This window comes from Microcaecilia unicolor, chromosome 2 (assembly GCF_901765095.1).
Source record: "Microcaecilia unicolor chromosome 2, aMicUni1.1, whole genome shotgun sequence".
Lineage (NCBI taxonomy): Eukaryota > Metazoa > Chordata > Amphibia > Gymnophiona > Siphonopidae > Microcaecilia > Microcaecilia unicolor.
The window spans coordinates 197,597,387-197,618,924 of NC_044032.1; the positions used below are offsets into that span (position 1 = coordinate 197,597,387).

At 42.7% G+C, this 21,538-nt stretch overlaps 1 protein-coding gene across 1 annotated transcript in view; it reads left to right on the forward strand.

Annotated features, from left to right (window-relative positions):
* LOC115463258 (semaphorin-4D-like) overlaps window positions 1–21,286 on the forward strand; it is an 85,240-nt gene extending 63,954 nt beyond the window's left edge. Inside the window, exons 10-15 of the mRNA XM_030193612.1 lie at window positions 1,703–1,925; window positions 10,207–10,322; window positions 12,835–13,007; window positions 13,766–13,809; window positions 19,004–19,028; window positions 21,274–21,286. Coding sequence (XP_030049472.1) covers window positions 1,703–1,925; window positions 10,207–10,322; window positions 12,835–13,007; window positions 13,766–13,809; window positions 19,004–19,028; window positions 21,274–21,286 — 594 coding nt within the window. The remainder of the gene's footprint in view (window positions 1–1,702; window positions 1,926–10,206; window positions 10,323–12,834; window positions 13,008–13,765; window positions 13,810–19,003; window positions 19,029–21,273) is intronic.
* Window positions 21,287–21,538: the final 252 nt, after the last annotated feature.

The following is a 21,538-nucleotide window of genomic DNA, read 5'->3' on the forward strand; positions in this document are numbered from 1 at the left end:
CAAAAGTGATGGGCGCCCATATTTCGACCCAAATCGGGAGATGGGCGCCCATCTCGCAAATGCACCCAAATCGGTATAATCGAAAGCCGATTTTGGGCGTCTTCAACTGCAATCTGTCGCGGAAACAGGCAAAGTTGACGGGGGCGTGTTAGAGGCGTGGTGAAGGCGGGGACTGGGGCGTGTTTATCGGCCGAGGAGAGATGGGCGCCCATGGCCAATAATCGAAAAAAGAAAGGCGTTTTTAGCACGAACTTAGATCACTTTTTTGGACCTTTTTTTTTTCACAAACAAGTCCCAAAAAAGTGCCCTAAATGACCAGATGACCACCAGAGGGAATTGGGGATGACCAGCCCTGACTCCCCCAGTGGTCACTAACCCCCTCCCACCAAAAAAAAAAATAAAAAAACTTTAACAACTTTTTTTCCAGCCTGTACGCCAGCCTCAAATGCCATACCCAGTTCCATCACAGCAGTATACAGGTCCCTGGAGCAGGTGTTACTGGGTGCAGTGGACGTCAGCCAGATGGACCCAGGCCCATCCCTCCTACCTGTTAGACTTGTGGTGGTAAATGGGAGCCCTCCAAACCGCCCCCAAAACCCACTGTACCCACATCTAGGTGCCCCCCTTCTGCCATAAGGGCTATGGTAATGGTGTAGAGTTGTGGGCAGTGGGTTTTGGGGGGATTTGAGGGGTTCAGCACCCAAAGGAAGGGAGCTATGGACTTGGGAGGTATTTTACTTTTTTTTTAATTGTTACAAGTGCCCCCTAGGGTGCCCGGTTGGTGTCCTGGCATGTGAGGGGGACCAGTGCACTATGAATCCTGGCCCCTCCCACGACCAAATGCCTTGGATTTGTTCGTTTTTGAGCTGGGCGTCTTCGGTTTCCATTATCACTGAAAAACGAAACCGCCCAGCTCAAATCCGCACAACTCCGATGCATTTGCCCGGCACAAACCGTATTAGCGAAAAAAAAGATGGGCGCCCATTTTTTTTTGAAAATACGGTCTGTCCCGCCCCTTCACGTACCCATTCTCGGAGATAGACGCCCATGGAGATGGGCGTTCGCGTTCAATTATGCCCCTCAGTGTCTCCCTTTATCAAAACCGGTACTGACAATATCCAAGAGAGAAATTAACAAAGTCTCATATCTGATCAGTTCTAAATCCAAATTGATTTGGATCCAGTGTACTATGTTATTCAAGAAATGCACAAGCTGGTCATATACCACCTTCTCTATTACCTTAATGAGAAAAGGAAGACACTATATATGTCCATAATTTCCCCACACAATTCTACTGCAAAGTCTTATCTTTAATTAGTGGTTGTATCACAGCTTTCTTTGGAGAAGTAGATAAAGAACCTACACTAAAGGATTTATTTATGATACAATTAAAAATATCCAAACTTAATTCTTTCATTGGCTTGGTAGCTATGCCCCTGGGGATGATCTTAATGCAAAATGTTTGTGCAGGAAAAACAGCTATGTGAGTGAAATGTGGAAGCAAACTGTAAGAGGGGTGTCTGCTTGGACAAAGCCAATTAACTCACAGGCTGACCTTCAGAACTTAAAGATCTGAAGTCTAACCAGATTCAGTATTGAATGTCCTCATGAAAGAAAATCAAGTGGGGTAGGTTCTAGAGCTTGAAGGGTGCTTTAAAAGAAGAAACTTAGCTTCATCTTTTCCTTTTTGATGTTGTGACAGTGCATAAATGATGATGACAGAGCAAAGAATTACAAAAGCTCCCTCAATCTGCCAGAGAGAACTGTGCTGTTTGCTAAATACCACCAATTGATGTACGACTTGGTGACCCCTCTTGGGAAAAAACCTCAGTTAATCAAGCAGGATGTGAAGTATACACAGATTGTTGTGGACAGGGTGAAGGCAGTGGACAGCAACACGTACAACATTATGTTCATCAGTACAGGTATGGTGCCGGAAACGTGCTTTTAATATTTCCATATGTGGGTGACTGTATTCAGGTATATAATCTGTGTTTTGGGAAGAGAAGATGGCAAAGGATAGTCATTAAATCATACTCATTATCAAAGCCAGTTAGACCTGGACACAAAATGAAGGTGGTGACTTGAGGAACAAGGGAAGATGGATGTCACTACTGTCTATGTATATCAACTTGTAAAAAAATAAAATAAAAATAATTAATTAATTAACCAGAATTAGATTTAGCTCATTTCTTTTTAACAGTAGCTCAGGGTGAGTTATTTTTAGGCACAGGAGGCATTTCCCTGATAGCTAATAAGCAGTATTCAGGTGATGCCTTGAAGATGGTACCCACTTAGCTCTTGGGGTGGCATGGGCTGTCTCAACTTGCTCTCTAAGAAGCAGAGAATGGCAGAGACCATTGGGGAGAAAACAATGAAAAAAGATTTAAAAAAAAGATTTATTAAAAAAATAGATTCACTTTTAAGTAGCAGAAAAAGGAGGGAGTACAAAAGTACATAAGTATTGCCATACTGGGACAGACCAAAGGTCCATCAAGCCCAGCATCCTGTTTCCAACAGTGTCCAATCCAGGTCACAAATACCTGGCAAGATCCCAAAAACGTTCAATACATTTTATGCTGCTTATCCCAGAAATAAGCAGTGGATTTTCCCCAAGTCATTTTAATAATGGTCTATGGACTTTTCCTTTAGGAAGCCGTCCAAACCTTTTTAAAACTCTGCTAAGCTAACCGCCTTTACCACATTTTCTGGCAACGAATTCCAGAGTTTAATTACATGTTGAGTGAAGAAAAATTTTCTCCGATTTGTTTTAAATTTACTACTGTTATGATTGGGGTCAGAACCCCTCTCAAACTTACCTCTTTCCTGGGGGTCAGCTTCTTAGCTGGCTTCTGTTTCTTTTCTCTGTCCTTTCTGAGCTGGCTCTGTCTCTCTGTGCTGGCAGCTTCCAGCAGCATGGGGCTAATTGTTTCACTTTACTACAGCTGTGTACTGGCTTCAAGTGCTTCACGGTTTTGCATTGGTGTGGGTTGGGCCTCTCTGGGTCAGTGTGCTATTGCCTGGGGCTAGGGAGTGTGACATCATCAGGGAGGGCCTTGATAAGGAAGTGGTGTTGTTTCCTTCAGAGCCTTTGCAACGGTTGTGTTTGCTTTAGGTAGGGTGGTGCAGTGTGCACTTCTGACTTTGTGTCTAGTTTCCCTGCTTGATTTTGCTAAGGTCCAGGTTAGTGTTAGTGCAGTGTGCACTGGTGTTTGTGTGTTTAGCTTTCCTGCTTTTCCCTTTGGTTCCCCTGCTTTTCCCTCTTGGTTTTGGAAGCATTGCTGTGTGTAGGGCTTTGGAAGCTCTGTTGCTGATAGAAGTACTTCAGGGTTTGGTGTTGTTAGGAACACTGCAGAGTTTGCTGTTAGAAGTACTTCTGGTGTTTGTGCTATTGGGAGCATTGCAGTCTTTGCTGTTGATGTTTGGTGCTTTAGAAGCACTTTTGGCTTATGTGTTAGCTTCCCTGCTTTTTCCTTGTGGCTCCCCTGTCTTCCCTTTTAATGCTAGGAGCTCTTCTGGTTGCTTGCCAGAGTAGTGCTTAGGAAGCACCTTGTTAGTTTTGTATCTAGCGTGCTAGAGCAGTGCTTAGGTAGCTTGTTAGTTTTGTGTTTAGCTTGTTAGTGTAGAGCTCTGCTTGTAGCTTGGTGCTTAGTAGCACCCGTGTTAGCTTTGTGTTTAGTTCCCTGCTCTGTTAGTTTAGGGCTTGGGAAGTCCCTTTCTTGAGCAGGGCTTAGGAGCTCCTGTTTAGTATAGGGCTTAGGAAGTCCTTTTGTCAGTTTACTGTTAGGAACACTCCTGCTGGTTTAGGGCTTGGGAGCACGTAGATCAGTTTAGGTTTAGGAGCACTTCTGTTTCCAGTCCTGGTCCCTGTGTCATCCGGTATCCAGTAAGTCCTGCCGGCTACTCGAACCCAGGAGCTCAACTCCTGGGGGGGCTTAGTAGCTAAGTGCAGGTGAAGCTGTGTGGACCAGTCCAGTGTTCCAGTCCTTTGTCCTCCACTCCGGGGAATTCCAGTCCAGTGTTCCAGTCCATGTGTTCCGGCTCGCTGGGCGGTGCCTGCAGTCCCTGCCGGTGTCGGTGTGCTTGCCCAGCGTTGGTTGGTGGGTTTTGCCTGCTGCTGTCGCTCCTCGTCAGCAGCCCAAGGGCTCACGTTTGCTCCAGAGCCCAGCCCCGCGGGCTCTGAACCTGAGAACCTGACAACTACTTTGCAGCTTCATCGCATGCCCCCTAGTCCTAGTATTTTTGGAAAGAGTAAACAAACGATTCACGTCTACCCATTCCAAACAGTTCACTGCAGCACTCAGAGGCACTGATTATGTGAAATACCCCTTGGAACTTCTAAGGCAGCAGCCATCTTCTAATATAATAAAACGCACCCTCAACGTTCTGAGGACAACGTTCTGAAGCCATCTGACGTCACTCCCAGGCTGAAGGGTTCGTGGATTCATGGTGTGAAGCCTTCAAGCCAGCCAGCCGTCTCTGCCCCGCCCTCGCGTGAAACGTCATGACGTCGAGGGCGGAAAAAAAAAAACAACAATTCCGGCAGCGCAGCGTCAGGGAAGGAGGCGGCGCTCCCGACGTCTCTAGCCTTCCCTTCGCTGTGTTCCGCCTTCTTCTGACGTCAAGGATGACATCAGAAGAAGGCGGAACACAGCGAAGGGAAGGCTAGACGTCAGGAGCGCCGCCTCCTTCCCTGACGCTTCGCTGCCGGAACCGCCACGGAGGTAAATTTAAAAAGAAGAAAAAAAAAAAAAGGGATGTTGGGGGGAGAGAAGAGGGTGGCCAGTAAAGTTGAACAATGGGAGCGGAAGGGCAGGGGAGAAACGACAGCATGGATGTGAAGGGGGGGGGGGGCATGGATGCGAAGGGGGGGGGGGAGAAGAGGGCGGGCCAGGCTGGGACATGGGAGAGAGAGGAGCATGGATGCGAGGGGGGGTCATGGAAGGGAGAGAGGGGACTTGCTGGAAAAGGATGAATGGAGGCGGCAGGGGACAGAAGAGCATGGATGGGCATGGATTGGGAGGGCAGGGCTCAGGGAGAGAGGGGAATTGCTGGAAAGGGATGAATGGAGGGGGCAGGGGACAGAGTAGCATGGATGGGCATGGATTGGGAGGGCAGGGCTCAGGGAGAGAGGGGAATTGCTGGATAGGGATGAATGGAGGGGACAGATGGGCATGGATGGATATGGATTGCAGGGCAGGGCTCAGGGAGAGAGGGGAATTGCTGGATAGGGATGAATGGAGGGGCCAGGTGATAGAGGAGCATGGATGGGCATGGATTGGGAGGGCAGGGCTCAGGGAGAGGGGAATTGCTGGATAGGGATGAATGGAGGGGACAGATGGGCATGGATGGATATGGATTGCAGGTCAGGGCTCAGGGAGAGAGGGGAATTGCTGAATAGGGATGAATGGAGGGGACAGGTGACAGAGGAGCATGGATGGGCATGGATTGGGAGGGCAGGGCTCAGGGAGAGAGGGGAATTGCTGGAAAAGGATGAATGGAGGGGGCAGGGGACAGATGGGCATGGATTGGGAGGGCAGGGCTCACACTCTCTCTCTCATATACAATGTCTTTCTGACTCTCACTCTCACACACTCTGTCTCACACTGTATCACATTCACTCTCTATGTGCCACACAGTCACTCACACACTCGCTTGGTCTCATACACTCACTCTCATAGAGAATCTGTGTCTCACACACACTCTCTCTCTCGCCCACACACACACACTCTCTCTCACACTGTGTCTCACATACACACTTGCACACACTCTCATTCTCACACACACACTCTCTCACAAACACACTCACACCCAGACTCACTCTCTCTCTCACACACACACACTCACACTTTCACTCTGACTCTCAAACAGTCACTCTCACATACACTCTCCCAAACATACACACTCCGAGGAAAACCTTGCTAGCGCCCGTTTCATTTGTGTCAGAAATGGGCCTTTTTTACTAGTATTTCATAAAACAATACTGAAATTGACCAATTGTTTGATAAAACAATTGGTCAATTTCAATACTTATGTGGTTGGTGGCAGCAGCTGCAGCAGCCATGTAATTGCTTTAAACAAATCTCCAGCAAGTCTCCAGATAAATTTGGCCATGTTATATGTTGAAGGGCCAAATATATCTGTCCAGAAAAGAGGCATGACTCAAGGAGGGCAGGACATGGGTGGTATAAAAAAAATTATATGCTATGTGGCAAAAATTATCTGCTGAATATATAGGGCCCAATATTCAAGGGATTTATGTTCCTATATTGAAAGTTCTGTTCCAAAATTGGCCTCATAGAAAATTTACTAAAGCTAAGTGCCTGAATGTATGCTCAAAATTTCACTAAGGGGGTCTTTTACTAAAGCTTAGTTTGAATTATCTGCAGCAGGACCCATAGGAATAAAATGGGCCCTGCTGCAGATAACTCAAGGTAAGCTTTAGTAAAAGACCCCCTAAATTCCTAAGACAGTCTTTCACTAAAGTGCATTAAGTTTGGGACTTAGTGCATTTTTAATGCAAGATTTTAATGTTCAACAAGCCCAAAACTAATGCTGCATCAAGAAAGGGCGTTTTCAGTACTTTTTATTGCAGGTAATATATTAATGTTCCCATTAGTGAATGATACCTGCTAAAAGGTAATGTGGGACCACTTACTCCCGGATTCTATATAGCGCACCTAGAGGTCCGTGCCAAAATTCGGGCAGATTTTATAACAACGCGATAACTTAACAAGCTAATTAGCATTGATTACAGCACTCAACAAGCAATAATGAGCACTAATTAGCAATAATTAGAATTCATGTGCACAACGTGCTAAGCGTCTTCTGTAGCACACTGTGCCTAAGTTCTAACGCGCACAGGCAAAAGGGGGTGTGGAAATGAGCTTTTCGTGGGTGTTCTAAAATTTAAGTGCATAGTTATAAAATATGGCCCTCTGTGTCTAAATCTATGCACCAGGATTTACACCATGTTTTCACTGGTGTAAATGGATGCGCCTAGTTTTAGGTGCTGAGATATCAAGTAAGCGTATTCTATATACCGTGCCTACATCTAGGCACTGCTTATAGAATATACTTAGTGCAAAAATGTTTTCTGCGTGGATTTTTTAGGCACCATATATAGAATCTCCCCCCTCAGTGCCTCCTATTTAGGAAGCACTAAGTGTTCCTGTGTTAACTTTGCCTTAGCCGGTTTGCATGTGGTAAGTGTAGCATGTTAACTGGCTAACTCTTCCATGCTCACCCTCCACCCGTGCTACTCCGCGGACAAAATAAAAATCCTGAAAAATTCAAACTACCACAAAACCCTTTAACATGGTCACAGAGCAGCCCGTTTTGGGTGTTAACCATGCATTTTAGTAAAAGGGTCCATAAATCTAAGAGCAATAATGAGGCAACAGGGGCAGATTTAGGGCGGGGAAATTTTTTAGAAGCTTAGCACTGATTTTCAACAGTGGGCTCATAAATCTAGACAAATGAATGGCATGCCTAAATTTATAAGCATAGGGCCCAATATTCAAAGGGGCCCTTTTACTAAGATGTATTTGGTACTAAAGCATGCCTAATGCAGCTTAAGATGGCATACCTGTTGCCTCTTATCCCCTCACTCGCTGCTCCCTCCCTGCTTCCCTATCACATATTGTATTTCCTCTGTCTATTTTTACCAGGGGCTGACTGAGAGTACTCTGGGCCCCCTGCCATGCTGCTGCTGCCCCCCACCATTCTGCTGCCACCCCACCGCCATGCTGCTACTGCCCCTGCCCCTGCCATGCTGCTGCCACCAGTGCCCCCACCCTCGCTGTGCTGCCTCCCTCCACCGTGTTGCTGCTGTCCTCCCCCCTCCATCTTGAAGGGCCCTGGTGGTCTAGTGGCTGTGGCTCCTTCGGGAGCAGGAAATAAATCCCCTCTTTCCTGCCCACCTGCTGCCTCTACTTTGCCCAGCACGGCACCGTATTTACAAAATGGCTGCCGAGACTTCCCACGGTAGTCTTGCCTCTCATAAGACTACAGCGGTGCAACCAGAGAGAATAGCGACAGTGGCTTTCAACTGAACTATTGCAACTCTATTTATATTGGTTGCAAAAAGGTGCAGAAGTCTAAATTACAACAAGTACAGAATGCAGCAGCAAGAATTATTTTTGCAGCGGACAAATACGATCACATTACTCCTTTGTTATTCTGTCTGCATTGGCTATTATTAGAAGCAAGATTTCAATTTAACATATCATCTTTGACCTATCAAGCATTGTATGGACCTACCCCTGTTTATTTAGGCATTCATCTTGCTTTTTAAATGATTTTATTTCTAGATCTACTAGAAATCAATTTGTATTAAAGTTTCCCTCATTTCGCCACGTAAAGGCAAAAAGGATTTTTCAATCCACTTTTCCTTATCAGGCTGCACAGTTTTGGAATCCTCTTCCTTCTTTTCTCTTAAGAATTTGTGGTTATCTTCAGTTTAGGAAACCCTTAAGACATTTCTTTTTAAGAAATATTATTAATTTGAGGCGCTTTAGTTGGAAAGTATTATATAATTTGGTTTAAATATTGTAATTCCTGATGTTCAGTTTTTGTCTGTTGTGATCTGCAGCAAACTGTGTTGTGTTTGCAGGTTATAAGAAAATTGGCCATTTTACAGCTGCAGTCAGTGCATGGGTAAAATACTCGCGTTTAGGCCATTTTTTACTGCAGCTTAGGATCCCTTTGAGAGTTATTTTCATAAACTGGCCTCTCTGAAAATTTACTAGAGCTCAGTGCATACATTTTTACTCAAAATTTCACTAAATGCTTAAATTTAACAGCATAAAAAGTGGGTGGAAACAGGGATGGACTTAGAGCGGGGAAAAAAGAAGTTAGGAGCTTAGCACTAATTTTCAGTACTAGGCTCATAAATCTAGGCAAATGAATGAGAGGCCCAAATTTATAAGCATAACTTTAACATCCTGAATTAAGATGAATTTTCAGCTGAAAAGTTATCCAGCCGATATTCAAAGCGATTTAAGCAGGCAAGAGCCTCTCCTGCATTCTTAAATCGTGTACCGCCACCTAAGTGGGGATGTTCAATGGCACTTAACCAGACCGTGCCATAGAATATTCCCACAGACCACCCAATGAAAAAGTGGGCAGGTCAAAGGCGGCATTAGGGAGGAGCCAGCACCCACATAGCTAAGTGGGTATATTTAGGACACCTCAAAAGTTGTCCTAACTTCACCAGCTTAACTATGGGGACCCTGGCACAGAATATCAGCTGGGATCCACATAACTAAATTTTAACATAAAAGCTCTCCCAATCCCCCTCCTGGCCTCCAAAGTGCTTCCCCTCTCTCCAGCCCTTGGGAATCAGAACCCCTCCCACCAAGGTCAAGGCAGCCCCCCCCCCCCCGGGCCTACCTCCATTACTTGTGGTCTTCATTGGGTCATTAGGCACAGGAGTGAAGCCTCCTTGCTTATGCCCCTTATGGCTGCCTGGCTAAAAGTGCTGCCAAGACCTCTTGTGGCAGCTTGTGGTACTACACAAAATACCAGGAGCTGACGCAAGAGTTCACAGCAGCCATACCCAGGCAGCCGCAAGGGGAGGAGTGAGGGGGCTTTGCTCCTGTCCCCCATGAAGACCACCAGGAATTACAGCAATGTTGTAATGTTTTCTGCCATCAGAACTTCACAGCCAACTATGAGATCAGTAACTGCTTTCAGCTCTTTCTTACAGAATCTACATACGTCTGTTGTACCAATTTTTTAAAATGTCTACTGCAAACCATTTCTTTCATAATTTGATGTCCTGGACTGCAACTATCAATCACTCACCCTTAAGTTTCAAGATTATTTGTATTTGATGTATCACTCTTGAGGAGCCTTTCAGAGTGGTTTACAATAAAAAAAAATCATATTAACAGATAAAGGAAATACAATCTGTAATAAGAAAGGAGGGAGACAGTTCTGCAGATCTCAAGAGGACATTGAAGCCCTAGACTAAATCCCCCTCCCCCCCCCCCCCCAAGCAAGCAGCAAAGGCAGGCGTTTTGAGACTAGATTTAAATCAGATCTTTCAAGGCGAAGAGCAGAGGGAAGGGCATACCAAAGTGTAGGACCCGTTAGTGTGAATGAAATCAAAACATGAAATCATTCAGGCCTGCAAAGTCTAATATTTATGAGTTAGGAGCCTATAGACACAACGAGCAGTAGAACTTATTCTTCTCGTTTCAGATGAAGGAACTCTGCACAAGGCTATTAGTTCTGAGCACGGAATGCATATAATAGAAGAAATAAAGCTTTTCCCAGTTTCTGAGCCCATTCAGACACTGCTACTGTCTTCCAAAGAGGTAAGAAGCACCTGGAGAAATTAAAGATCTCAGCATCCTAATTAGGTACTAGATAACTTGGCTTGGCTGGTGTAACCATGGAAACTGTTGTGTGTGGATCTTATTTCAAGTATGACAGTACTAATGAATACATAGTTAATCAACCTTTTTTTAAAATAAAAAATTAATTGAAACCATGGCATACAAAAGATAAAAATGGATATAAAAAGCTCAGCAAAATACATTTCACCACAGAAAAATGGCTAATTCTAATAATGGGACTTCCATATGTGCAGATTTATTTTGAGGGATGTCTCATAGTCCATTTCCAAGGTGAAGGCCCTTCTGTCCAGAAGGAGAACTGCTCTCTGACTCCAGGAGAAGAAGGGGCAGATTGCACTTCTTTTACCCTGAGTGAGTCAAGTTGCTCTCTCATTTGCTTGGAAGACATGAGGGACTGGTGCTTGGGAAGGCATTTGTCCCAAGTCCCAGGAATAAAAATGGTCTGTCCAGAGACTGAAGGCACTGACCAGGTAATTGTTCAATTTGACAAGGTGGGAGAAGAAGATTTCATAGGTCCCAGCCAGGTTTCTATGGAGAAAGAGACCCAGATGGAGTCAAGAGAAGTTCAGGTTTTCATGCAGCCTTTACTCAAGTGACATGAGAAGATGTATTTTTGTGTTTTGGACTGTTGAACTCTGACTCCTTTATCCTCAGGGGTGGCCCAAGGCAATCTGCCGCCTGAGGCAGAAAATGAGCTGCTGCCCCAGGCCTCCACCGCCGCCCCTCTGCCCTTCCCTCCCCAACCCACTTCCCTGAAATTACCATTTACATTCTTTTCTTATTTTTCAAAAGAAGGTGGCAGCAGCGACTCCAATAGGCTGCCCTGCTGCCAGTCTCGGCTTCTTCTCTCTACTGCGGGTGGCCCACATCTCTGATGTAATTTCCAGTTTCCTCCACAGCCCTTCTTTTAGTGCTGTGGAGTCTTCATGCTACTCTTAAGGGCCCTTTTACAAAGGCGCACTGAAAAATGGCCTGCGGTAGTGTTTTGAGTGCGTGCAGAATCATTTTTCAGCGCACCTGTAAAAAATGCCTTTTTAAAATTTTTGCTGAAAATTGCTGCACATCCATTTGGAGTCTGAGAACTTACCACCAGCCATTGACCTAGTGGTAAAGTCTCATGCGGTAACCGGGCGGTAATGACCTACGCGTGTCAAATGCCACTTGGTGCATGTCCGATATGCGCAAGAGCCACACGGTAGCTGGGCGGTAACTCCATTTTGGCGCATGTTGAGTGCACGTAGACATTTACGCGGCTTAGTAAAAGGGCCCCTTAGAGTGCTGTTGCTTCTTCTGTGGCAGATGCCTGCCAGCAGATTTTAAACCACCTAGATTAAAAGAAGGAACCTCCCCTATTTGCTTAATCCATCCACTCATTTTAATGGACTTGAATGATCCAAATAATTTGGAATTGAAAATAAACCAAACAGGTGATTAAACTGACCACAGAGCTATACCTTTTCCCCCATTCTTTTCAGCATATATTTTTACTTCCCCCTCCCCTCCCCTCCCCTCCCCTCCCCCCAATCTCACTATGGCTAAAAACAATCTGTGTTAATAGAACATGTCCTTTTACCTGTGTTAAAAAAGGGGTATGGTTAGCCCTGCATGTATTTTCAAATCAAGGGCAAGTGCACATGGGTACTAAGTTCACACTGCCCCCCTCTCCAGTCCCTACACCTTAAACCTTGTGCATAGAACTACTATAACAAGTCTGGTATTAGAGGCTCTCATCCTTTTTCAAACAAGCACTACTGAATGTTGACTATTTCTCTAACTAGGATGGGAACATGACATAAAAGATAGTAAACAAGCATAGTTGTGCAAAAAAGAAATAATGATCTAAGGCATTGATTTACCAAACCTTCTAGGCTCAGCAAAAATTGTTTGTTTGAAGTACGTACGAAGTAGGTACAGCAAGGCCAGAAGGATGCTGTGGAACAATTCTTGGTCCAGTGAAGAAGTCATAATCGAAAGAAACCTCAGACTAGTAGACATTTCCTCTTCATTACACTCAGTGTACTAGGTTCCTTCCTCAATCTTCTTCAGCTTCTCCTTAATTTTCTCCCTTGTTGTTTTTTGCTTTCTAGCAGTCATCAGACAGATTTTTTGCTTGGCATCTTTTCCAGACATTTGCACAGATGTCTTCCATGTGACTACATGTAGAACCATATCAAAAACAATTCTGTAAGCAAATTAGAATACCTGTGAGACAAAAAAAAATGGTGTTTTATCTTGAAATCTGTGTATAAAAGCTTCCATCATTTAAAATTTGTGGCCCTTATTGGGTAGGGAAGATCTGAGGTTATTCTGATTGCTTTGCTGTTTGCAGAGTCCTCCAAAGTTTTATGTTAGTATCATTGTATGGATAATGTATCTTATAAAATAAAATACTGTGTTCTTCTTAATTAGCCACTTCCGGATCTGGCTTGAGGTGTAGAAAATAATTACTCTTTTTTTATCATGTTCATAGAACCAGAGATATATCTACGCAGGCGCCAACTCTGGGGTGGTGCAGAGTCCAGTTGCATTCTGTGAGAAGTACTCAACCTGCATAGACTGTGTGTTAGCCAGAGATCCCTACTGTGCATGGAATCCACACAAACTCATCTGTGTTAACATTCTTAAGGAAAAAAACATGGAGTGGTAATGGGACCGTAGTTATCTCATCTTGAACAAAAATAAAATGCTTACCTGTCAATATTCAGCCAGTGGTGGTCAGCATTCCTTAAAATGCTGATCACTGCTGACTAACTTAGACTCAGATATTCAGAACCAGTGAAGGAGTGGTCTAATGAATAGTGCAGTGCGCGTTGATCCTGTCAACCTTAGTTCAATTCCCACTACAGCAACTTGTGAGCCTGGGCAAGTCACTTAACCTTCCATTGCCCCAGGTACAAAAACTTAGATTGTGAGCCCTCTAGGGACAGAGAAAATACCTGCATATAATGTGTACAGTGCTGTGTACATCTAGTAACACTATAGAAATGATTACTAGTAGTAGGATATGGCTCAGCACTGAATATCCAGGTCTTTGATGATGCCTGGAAGTTATGTGGGTATAGCTGATATTCAGTATCAGCAAAGCTAGGACTGATTTTGTGCGGTCCTACGTGCCTGATTAACTCTGGCATCAGGGTTGCCATAACACCAGGCTCCTCACTGACTCTGCCAGCGGACTGTGCCAGCACTATCCAGTGAGTGCCACAGTGGTTACACTGACACTTTTGTGGCATTGTGGGGTTCAGTGCCACTGAAAGTCTGGGGATGGCCCACAATTTAATTGGGAAGGAGCCTTTTCTGCCCAGTTAAATCATTATGAATTTCAACCTCTTAGTTGCTAATATTTTTCAATTTTAAATATTCTTTTTATAAAATCATATGGTTTATACTTTGTTTTGCAGGGATTTGATTCAGAAAATAAATGGTGATGCTTCTCCCTGCATTGGTAAGTTATTATGAATGACATTTATTTATTTTATTTATTGCACTTGTATCCCACATTTTCCCACCTATTTGCAGGCTCAATGTGGCTTACAGAGATCTGTTATGGCATCGCCGTAACAGAGAAGGAATACAATTGGTGTTACAAAGTGATAAAAGAAGACAAGAGTATCGGGTTATGTAGTTATACAGTGAGACAGTCTGAATAAAGGAATGTAGAGTTGTGTTGTAGTCATTATGGATTTTCGTGGTAGGCTTTGTTAAAGAGATAGGTTTTCAAAGCTTTGCAGAAGCTATTTAATTCGTTGATCGTTTTCAAGTGAGTTGGTAGTGCATTCCACATCTTCGGGCTCATGTAGGAGAAGCTGGACGTATGTGTTAGTTTGTATTTGACCCCTTTACAGCTGTGGAAGTGTAGGTTGAGAAAGGTGCGGGAGGATCGTTTGGCATTTCTGGGTGGGAGGTCCACAAGATCTAGAATGTAGGTCGGGGCATCTCAATAAATGATTTTATGAACAATCGTGCATATTTTGAACGTGGTGCGTTCTTTCAGTGGAAGCCAGTGTAGGTTCTTTCTTAGGGGTTTTGCACTTTCATATTTTGTTTTTTCCGAATATGAGTCTGGCTGCAGTGTTCTGGGCTGTCTGGAGTTTCTTGATGGTCTGTTCTTTACAGCCAGCGTAGAGTGAGTTGCAGTAGTCCAGGTGGCGTAGTACCAGGGATTGTATCAGGTTTCGGAAGATGGCCCTTGGGAAGAAAGGTTTTACTCTTTTGAGTTTCCACATGGAGTGGAACATCTTCTTCGTTGTATTCTTCACGTGGTTTTTGAGTGTGAGATTTTGGTCAATGGTGACTCCCAGAATTTTCAAATTGTTTGAGATGGGGAGGGAGAAGTTAGGGGTGGTTATGGTGGTGAATTTATTTGTGTTGTGATGTGAGTATAAGACATTGTGTTTTTTCTGCATTGAGTTTTAGCTAGAATGCATCCGCCCAGGAGTGCATGATTTGGAAGCTTTGGTTGATTTCGTTGGTAATTTCCTTTAGGTCTTGTTTGAATGGGATGTAGATCGTGACATCATCTGCATATATGTATGGGTTAAGGTTTTGATTGTCTAATAGCTTGGCTAGTGGTATCATCATTAGGTTAAAGAGGGTTGGTGAGAGGGGGGATCCTTGGGGGACTCTGCATTCAGGTATCCATGGGTCTGATGTCACCATATTAGTTGTTACTTGGTATGATCTGGTTGTCAAGAAACCTCTAAACCAATTAAGAACATTACCTCCAACTCCAAAGTATTCCAGGATATGTAGTAGTATTCCGTGGTTGACCATGTCGAAGGCAATGGACATATCAAATTGTAGGAGAAGTATGTTATTGCCAGTTGCAATTGTCTGTTTAAATTTATTCATTAGGGTAACTAGTACTGTTTCTGTGCTGTAGTTCGATCGAAATCCTGATTGAGATTCGTGTAAGATTGAGTATTTATTTAGGTGGTTAGTGAGTTGTTTCATCACTGCACCTTCCATAAGTTTGGTTATTAACGGGATAGATGCTACTGGGTGATGGTTGGTTAGGTCATTTGTACTTTTCTTCGTGTCTTTAGGTAGTGGAGTAAGTAAGATATTTCCTTTATCCTTTGGGAAAAGACAATGTTATAGCATGTAATTCAAGTGACTCGTGAGGTCTGCTATAAATTGTTGAGGGGCACTTCTTATCAGGTTACTAGGACAGATGTCTAGTTTGCAGTGTGATATGGCGTATCTTTTGAGTAATTGGGAGATATTTTCGATCGATAGCGCATCAAAGTTGGTCCATGATCGGTCTGCTGGGTATTCCCCATGTATTGGGTCTAGACATTCAAGGAGATTTGCATGATCGATTGTGTTGCTGGGTATAGTAGTTTGTAGTTTTATGATTTTCTCTTTGAAGTAGCAGGCCAGGTTGTTTGCTGATGGGGTGTCTGTGTTGTTGGAGGTAACTGGCGTGGTATTTAGTAGATTGTTTACGAGTTGGAAGAGTTTATGTGTATCCTTGTAGCCTGGACCGATTTTAGTTTTATAATATAATCTTTTGGTCTGTCTGATAGTGTATTTGTATTTTCTATGTAGTTGCTTCCAGGCGTTGAGAGTAGGGTCGTCTTTTTTCTTGTTCCATGCACGTTCAAGTCTTCTGACTTGTGTCTTTAGTTCTTTTAGTTCTTCAGTAAACCATGGTATTGATTTCTTTCTATATGAGGTTCTGGTTTGGAGTGGTGCTATATTGTCTAGTGTGATTCTGCATCTGTTGTCCCAATCATGGAGAAATTGGGTTGAGTCTGTTGTTGTTGTCCATTCGTTATCATAGACTTGTTGCCAAAATAATAGTGGGTCTATTCTGCTTCTTGTGGTGTGGGTGGTTTGTTCTTGTTTATGTTGTGAATCTTTTGGTCGCCAGTGAAGAGAGAGGTTCGCTTTGTAATGATCAGACCATGGTATGCTTGTCCATTTTATATCTTTTACTGTGATACTTAGTTCATGTGTGAATTTGTATGTGATTAAGTCTAGTGTGTGTCCTTTGATATGGGTGGGGTTTGTGTTTGGCCATTGGAGTTCCCATAGTTGAAGGAAGTCTTTGCATTCACACATGTTTGTTAGGTTAGGATGTCCGACTCAGAATAAGGACATCTAAGGGGGTCTTTACTAAGACGTGCTCACTTTTTTAGCATGCTAAAATTGGGTGCATGCTAAACGTTAGAGACACCCATAGGAATGCATTGGCGTCTCTAACGTTTAGTGCATGCCCAATTTTAGCGCACACTAAAAATGTGAATTCACCTTAGTAAAAAGGAGTCTAAGTTAGCACATCACATATGGATGTTCATTTCTCATGTATTTTGGAACAAGAGCTGCTGATATATATCGTGTTCTAAAATATATGAGAAATGGATTTCCAAGTGCTGGCTACATCCAACATGAACATCAATTTTAGAATCTGAAATGTTCAAACTATGAACAGGGCAAAATAAGGACTCATTGTAGCAGCATAGAAATATCCATGTTATAAAATGGCCACATAGATATCCATATGGAGGAGTAGCCTAATGGTTGAAGCAGTGGGTTGCAAACTACTGCAGAGAACCATAGCATCCTTCAAATTCCATTGCAGCTCTTTGTGAATTTCTTATTTTTGCAGTTTTCTTTAAATTGTGAGCCCTCTGGGGATGGAAAAATGCCTACTGTGACTTCCTTATTCCCTGGAGAACTGCTCAGTCGGAGCATCTTTCTGTAATCTAGACCAACATCCATTTTTTTGAACATAGACATCTCTTCACCTTCCGAAATCAGAGTTGGACATCCATATTTTGGTCCTTTCCTAGTCTGGCCCAAAACATGTCGAGACCACATCCCCTTGCTATAAAAAAAAATATCCCTCTCATTTTATCATTAGAGCGAACTTTTGCTCTAATGTTTTGGGGGTGGAGGGTGGATAGTTTACTTACTTTTTCTACTCATGTGAAATCCCTAGTTGAGAAGTCCTTCCACACATTGCGAAAACTGAAAACAATCTGAAATTATTTTGAACTTGATAAATTCAGATTATTGGTTCAAGCCTCCAGAAATCGTCCATTTTCCAGCTTTGGTAAAAATGGCCTCAGCACGTGTGAAAAACCTGTGTAAGGGTGCCTTAAGGCCACTTTTTACCACAGCTTAGTCAAATGACGTCTTAGAGTGCTGTGTATAATTCTGGAGACTGCACCTTCACAAAGATATTAAAAAGTACCATTTTTCTTTACCTGGTTTCTGTTTTTTTTTTTTTTTAATTAAAGTGTGTGTGTGTCTGAGGTGGTTTGTGGTTTGTTTTGATTTACCTGGGGGTTGTGAATTCCTTCTGTTGGCTTTATTTTGTCCCACGGCGGTAGTGTTGGATGTGAGATTTGTGCTTCAGTGGTGTATACTGCACTGCTTTCATGCTTACCTACCACACAGCTGTTGTTGGTATTGGTTTGCTCTACCTCACAATGCCGGTCACGAATGGGGGGGGGGGGGTCCCTTCTAGCAGCGGCACTGATGGGCTGAAGGCATTGGCACCCCAGTTGTCCACAGGGAGCACTTCCCGGCTTGCTCAGCCTCGCAGTGCTGGTCATGAGCGTTGAGTCCCTGCCAGCAGCAGTGTTCATGTTCCCAGTTCGTTGTGTGCTAATGGAAACTTTAGCCCATGACCATTAATAGAAAAAAAAATAGGAAATCATCCATTTTCTGGCTTTAGTAAAAATGGCCTCAGCACATGTGAAAAACCTGCGTAAGGGCACCTTAAGGCCACTTTTTACCACAGCTTAGTCAAAGGACCTCTTAGAGTAGAGACTGCACCTTCACAAAGATATTAAAAAGTGCCATTTTGTTTGCACTTAACTGCATAAGGTGTGCGTAACTGCATATGCCGAGTTAAAAAACTGCCCTCAGATGTGTTTCCCAAACCCTCTGAAGCCTGACAGTCATTTATCAAGGAAGACAGCTATAAAAATGTTATCTTCTGGTGTGTAAACAACCCCCTGCCCCCCCACAAGCACTTTTTAAAATTACTATTTCCAATGAAACATGACAGAATCGTTGTTCAATGGTAGTTTAATAATAGTTATAATTAAACTATATTTACCCCAAATGGCTGCATTTTTAAGAGCATTTTCAAAAATAAGAAAGAATGATCTAATTCGATGGTGTCTTCTCTAATATAATTTTGAAGTATTCAGGAGCATGTCTTTTATCATCCACCTATACAGTATTGTATGTTGGTTTTCTTTCAGGTTTGTATATTTATTTATGACATTTATACCCCACATTTTCCTGTACAATTTTGAGTTCAATGTGGCTAACAAGCTAACAAGAATTTTTGTAATGAAGAATTCATTACAAAATATGAAACAAAATACATAAACCCACACATATCAATAAAGAATCATAAATATATAAAGAATTCAATAATAAAGCATAATGGGGAGAATGGAAGGGGGAGATTAAGCATCAGGATCAATTGACCAAAAAAATTTTGAAAAGGAAAGATTTCAAAAACTTATGAAAACCCAAATAATCATGTTGGGATGTTATATTTTTCGGCAAGGAAATTCATCATTTAGTACCTTGGTATAAAAAAGTAGCTGAATATATAGATTTACAATCTACTTTCTTACAGGTAGGAAAATGAAGGTGTGAATTGCCAGAAGGCAAAGTAACAAGGAGCAATATATAGTCAGGGACAATAACATACAAAATCTGAAACAGAGCATAGAGTTTGAATACAATTCTGGCCCTAATGGAAAGCCAATGCAAATGTATCAGCAAAGGAGTAGCCCTCTCAAAGCATGGTACACGCATTTATTTATTTATTTGCATTTGTATCCCACATTTTCCCACCTATTTGCGGGCTCAGTGTGGCTTACAATACTTTGAGAATGATGGAAGTACAATTGGTTACAGTACGATATGGATTACATTATGATGAGTTATAGAAGACAGAGTAAATACAGGATATCATTTGGGAATAGAACATCAGAAGATAACAGTGGTGAGTTGAGAGGGGGACAAACAATATCGAGGGAACATAAAGGTCTAACATTCTTATTTGTGGGTAGGGTTTTAAGGGTGGTGAGGATACGGGAGAAGAGACTTCAGGATAGAGTGTTTTGGTGCGTATCTATTGGTTTGTATGGACTTCATGTGTTTTGATCCTTGCCGTAGATTTTCTCAAAGAGATAGGTTTTCAGTAGTTTGCGGAAGTCGGTCAATTTATAGATCGTTTTCAGATTGCGTGGTAGTGTATTCCAGACTTGTGTGCTCATGTATGCGAAGGTCGATCCGTGCAATGCTTTGTATTTTATTCCTTTGCAATTAGGGAAATGGAGATTGAGGAAGGTTTGGGAAGATCTTTTAGCGTTTCTGGGTGGTAGGTCTATTAAATCAGACATGTATGCAGGGGCTTCCCCGTGAATGATTTTATGGACTAAAGTGCATACTTTGAAAGTGATGCGTTCCTTGAGTGGTAGCCAGTGTAGTTTCTCCCATAAGGGTTTTGCACTTTCGTATTTTGGTTTTCCGAAGATGAGTCTGGCTGCTGTATTCTGGGCTGTTTGAAGTTTCCTCAGTATTTGTTCCTTGCATCCTGCATATAATGAGTTGCAATAATCCAAGTGACTGAGTACGAGTGATTGCACTAGACTGCGGAAGACAGATCTTGGAAAGAATGGTCTAATTCTTTTCAGTTTCCACATGGAGTAGAACATTTTTTTTGTTGTGTTGTTTGCATGAGTCTCGAGTGTTAGGTGGCGGTCAATAGTGACTCCAAGGATTTTTAATGTTTCTGAGATTGGCAGATTTAGTTTAGGTGTGTTAATGGCAGTAAACTTATTTGTGTTGTATTGGGAGGTCAGTATGAGGCATTGAGTTTTTTCTGCATTCAGTTTCAGTCGGAATGCATCTGCCCAGGTGTTCATGATGTGTAGACTTTGGTTGATTTCGTTAGAGATTTCATTAATGTCTTTTTTGAATGGGATGTATATCGTTACATCATTGGCATATATGTATGGGTTAAGGTTCTGGTTTGTTAGAAGTTTTGCCAGGGGGGGTCATCATTAGATTGAAAATAGTTGGAGAGAGGGGGGATCCTTGCGGTACTCCACAATCAGGTGTCCATGCAGCTGACGTAGTTGAGTTTGATGTGGCTTGATATGAGCGTAAGGTTAAGAACCCCTTGAACCAGTTTAGGACATTGCCTCCGATACCAAAATATTCGAGAATGTGTAATAGGATTCCGTGATCTACCATATCAAAGGCACTTGACATGTCAAATTGTAGGAGGAGTATATTGGTGCCGGTTGCTAGCCACAATACTTTGAGCAGTTTGCAGTTTCCTTAAGATACATTCTTTACATCCTGCATAGATAGAATTACAATAATCAAATTGGGTCACAACAAGAGATTGCACAAGTAATATGAAAATATCAATTGAAAAAAGGGCCTAATGCGCTTCAGCTTCCAATGTAATTTAAAAGATTTAGGGCCCTGTTTACTAAGCCGCATTATAGGCGTGCTAGCGTTTTTAGTGCGTGCTAAAAACACTAGTGCACATTAGTAAACAGAGCCCTTAGTAACCACTGAGGACACCTGAGATTCAAAGGTTAAGTGCCGATCAACAACAGCCCCTAAAAGTTTTACAGTGGACTCCAAAGGCTAAGAAATACCGTCAGTGCTAAAATTGCTGCAGGGATCATGGTCAAACAGATCAGATAGATGTTGATGTTGCACTTCTCCATATCAGCTCCCATTTTTCCCTATGAATATGGCTCCCCAGATCTCTCCCATTGTTTCTCAGATTTTAAACATCACTTTGTCTAGATAGGATAAACTTTCACTGAGTTGGCATTTCTTTACTTTGATACAATTTCATTGACATTTCTCTACTTTGTTATTCCAGGTCAAGATAAAATGCATAATAAAGTTGTGCATCATAAGCTGATCCCTGGAAGTACAGCGGAACTGAAATGTTCTCCAAAATCAAACCTTGCCCGTGTAGTTTGGAAATTTGAAGGCCATGTCCTGCATATGAAGAAATCCAAGTATCGTCCTCTGGAAGATGTGTTGCTCATCTTTAATATCAAGAAGGACGATACTGGGGTTTATCACTGTGTATCAGAGGAGGAAGGGCCAAACAGTAGATTTTCTCAATTGGTAACTCAACATATTGTGGAGCTACAGCCTATAGC